Consider the following 3,887-nt stretch of genomic DNA (forward strand, 5'->3'; position numbering starts at 1 on the left):
AATCCGTTAATTTTGATGAGAATAACCATTCCAAAGATAAAAAATCGATTTTAAGCAATAAAAACGAGTTTTGGCAATTATCCTCAACAAAATCTGGTAAGCAAATCGAAAATCCCGGAAACAGACCCTTGGACTCGTTAAGTCCACTATGGAACTCGTCGAGTAGGACCTACTCGTCGAGCCTATACATGGGCTTGGCGAGTCTCCCAGTCAGAAACCAAAAAATTCGATTTTCAAGATCTTTAGTGGTTCATTTTTGCATCTATTCACTAGAAAATCGACACATCTAAGGCTATGTTTCCTAATGGAATAGATATAAAAGCTAAATAAGACGAAAAAGACATGTGCACAATAGCGAATACATTCACCGTTTCACAATAGTTTCCTCTTCATTCAACGTCTAACTTAATCATCGAAGCGTTCTACCTAGAGCCCAACCCTGTTGAACGTCTATTGAGTTGCAGTTCATTTTAGGTCCGGAACGTCAGCCTTTCATAACATATTCAGGTGTGGCTATATCACAAAAGCTAGAATATCTGAGTTGCATCATTTGGTGTTAAGCTTTTTTTCATTGAGTATTGTTGGGGATACAATACTATCAACTTTAATATAGAACTGAATAATATGAGATTATCAATGGTTATAGAGTACAAATTGATTATAGAACTGAATAATATGAGATTATCAATGGTTATAGAGTACAAATTGATGTGAGAATGTAATAAGGATTGTTTGGGGTTATAATTAGGATAAACCATCAACAAAGGGTATTATATGTTTGAAATATAGTCGAAATAAAATGGTGTACTCTGTTATATCTCTAATCTTATAGATCTAGATATAATATGGTCGAACCTTCCGTATTACGTACGCAAATATAACCGTACTATGCACCCACATATAATACGGACCTTCCGTATTATGTATGCAAATATAACCGTACTATGCACCCAGATAAAATACAGTCAAACCTTCCATATTATGTATGCAAATATTACGGTACTGTAATTTTCATTTGCTAGTAGTTTATATTTTAACCCGGCCATAATCTATTACTTCTACATCCTTCCATATCTTTCGGAAGTTTGTTTATAAAGAGTTATAGACCACCTACAATTACCTGTCTTAATTGGTTATTCTCTTCATGTAGCTAATAAACCGGATATATCTATATATTAAGTAAAAGGATATTTATTAAATATGGCAAGTAGAATCTAAGTCGAACATATTTTTAGAATTTCCGTTAGGCCCAAGTAAGTCATTTGTTTTTTTTTTTCTATAAATAGCTGTAATTGCAAATTAGGTTTTAGTATCAAGTTAATTATTTGAAGCAAACTTGTTACTTCTTCTTTCTCTACTCGACAGAAATCACACACACAATAAAATCCAACATAGCTGCCAGCACTCACCAGTTGCAAATCGAGAATGAAGAATTTACAGAAAATTCTCTCTATTCTTTTCCTCCTGTTCTTCATCTTCACTGCACCATCCTGTGCGGATATCAAATCTGTGAAGATCAGTTCAGATGACCGAGGTCTGATCGACTTCCACAAGTTCGAGTTCACAAACACCGGTCAACTCTCCGTTTCCATCTCCTCCGTCTCTGTCTCCTCTATGCCTGTCACCTCCAACTTATCACGACCTGATCTTTCACGTATTGGTTTCTTCCTTGTCTCCGACTATGCATTGCACTATATGATTGACGAACATTCGTGTTACCTGGATTCTAAATACATCTCACTCCTATTTACTTTCCAAGATATCTCGCCTCCTTCTCAGTGTTCTTTCAACAAATCGTACGCTGTGACATATCCAAATTCCTACACACTCACATTCGCCAACTGCAACCCCCTATCACACGTAACAATGGACGTCAAAGCAGAGTTCTACAACACCCATAATGGCACTACCAAAGACTACCTACCAGCCGGACAAACAAAGCTTCCGTCTCTTTACTTCAAGTTATCCGTCATTTACCTGTGTTCTCTAGCGTTTTGGATCTCGATATGCTTCAAGAACTATCCATCTTTTCATTGGATTCATTTACTCATGGGTGTGTTGCTTCTTATGAAGGGGCTTAACTTGTTATCTGCAGCCAAGGTCCAACATTCTATAAAGGTTACAGGCACTCCTCTTCATGGATGGAATGTCTTGCTTTACATATTTCAGTTTATCAGGACTGTGCTCTTTTACACTGTGATCGCGGCGACCATTGACGGATGTTGGTTCTTGAAGCCGATTATTCTAATTAACAACAGTTTGATGATTGTGATCCCACTTCAATTTTTTGCTACAATAGCTTCTAAAGTGGCATGTGAGGTTTTACTTGAAGAATCATTGCTGTGGGACATTGGATCGCTTTTTGCAGACAGCATTTGTAAAACACTTTTCATCGTGCTCATTGGATTTGCGGTTTACTGGAGTTCAGAGGCTGATGAGGCAGTTAAAAATTATTCTGCAAAGTTTTCTCTAATTCGGGTGTTCTATTTTGTGTTTATTTTATGCTCGTGTGTTGATTATGTATGTGGAATCGTGGGCAGTGATTGGGCAATGGCAAAGGAAATAGCCAGTCTTGTGTTGTACATGGTAATGTTTTCATTGTTCATGCCATCTGAGAAAAGTGAATATTTTGTTCCACCGGCATCAGAGGGGCTCGTGGGGGATGTGGAGCTTGGATGTGGTGTTTGATCTTTGACATGCGCAGTTTTCAACTAAATCTTTAAGTAGTTTTTTTTTTTTGGAACAATAAGATTTTAATACCAGTTCATTGACATAGCATGAACGGAATTAATGATAGTACGTACTGTGTTCAGGTTTTTTTTTAGTTAATGTTTCTGGTTCAAAATGTCACTTGTAGTTCTTTAATATATGATGTTAATTTGCTGATTGAATTTGTTTTGTGTTGACACAATCTTTGTTTCATCGTATTGAATATCTTGATCATTGTGATTATGTTACCCATAAAGAGTACCCAAATGAACAGAAATTATAGAAACTAGTAAAAAAGTCGGGGTCGGTTTTTTTATTGTTCATTAGTAACTGTGGGTGTTGGATTAATTACCAGGATTGTAATACAAATGGTGCGCAACTTAAATCAATATGAGTATCCTAGAATTGCTTTTGCGAATCAAAATACTCTTTAGTAGTTACACAAAAGAAAAGATACAAACACTATGTTAGTCAATGTTGACCATGTAATCTGGAGAATAATAGGGACACGTGGGAGTGTTGCCAAGTAAAAGAACGTTGCTGATTTATCTGCTTTCAGTTTCATTTTTAGTGTATTTAAAGTTCAGTTGTTAGCTATTTTGAATGTAACTTTTCCAGCTTTAATCATTCAATAAACAAGCATTTGGCTACTCTGTCTCCCTTCTTTTCCTCTCGTTTTGATTTGCTAATTTGCCAACAATTGGTATCAGAGCTTCAAGGTTCTGATTAAGGTGTATGCCAAAGTATATCAGATACACTACCATGACAGGATCATCATCATCCAATCCACCCAAAGACAATCCGTTCCCTTTTCAATGCCCAATGCTAACCTCGCAGAATTATAATACCTGGTCAATTAAGATGGAAGCCATCATGGATGCCCATGGATTGTGGGATGCCATTGAGCCACCAACCGGAGTGGAGGTGGACGATAAAAGGAGCAAGCAGGCTCGAGCCTTCATCTTCCAATCAATTCCAGAAGAGATGCTTGCACAGGCTGCCAAGAAGAAGACAGCTAGAGAAGTGTGGGACTCTCTAAAGTCACGGTATGTGGGTGCAGAAAGAGTCCAAAAAGCAAGGCTAAGGGTATTGAAAAGCGAGTTTGAAGGTCTCCAAATGAAGGATACGGAAACCATTGATGATTATGCAGGAAGAATATCAGCCATGATCTCAAAATA

At 37.2% G+C, this 3,887-nt stretch overlaps 1 protein-coding gene across 1 annotated transcript; it reads left to right on the forward strand.

The window, feature by feature from the left end:
• The first annotated feature begins 1,299 nt into the window (after positions 1–1,299).
• LOC111902947 (protein CANDIDATE G-PROTEIN COUPLED RECEPTOR 7) lies at positions 1,300–2,688 on the forward strand. The gene has a single exon (XM_023898749.2). The coding sequence runs from the start codon at positions 1,426–1,428 to the stop codon at positions 2,686–2,688; it is 1,263 nt and encodes a 420-aa protein (XP_023754517.1). The 5' UTR covers positions 1,300–1,425.
• Positions 2,689–3,887: the final 1,199 nt, after the last annotated feature.

The sequence above is a fragment of the Lactuca sativa genome, chromosome 4 (assembly GCF_002870075.4).
Source record: "Lactuca sativa cultivar Salinas chromosome 4, Lsat_Salinas_v11, whole genome shotgun sequence".
NCBI classification, from domain to species: domain Eukaryota; kingdom Viridiplantae; phylum Streptophyta; class Magnoliopsida; order Asterales; family Asteraceae; genus Lactuca; species Lactuca sativa.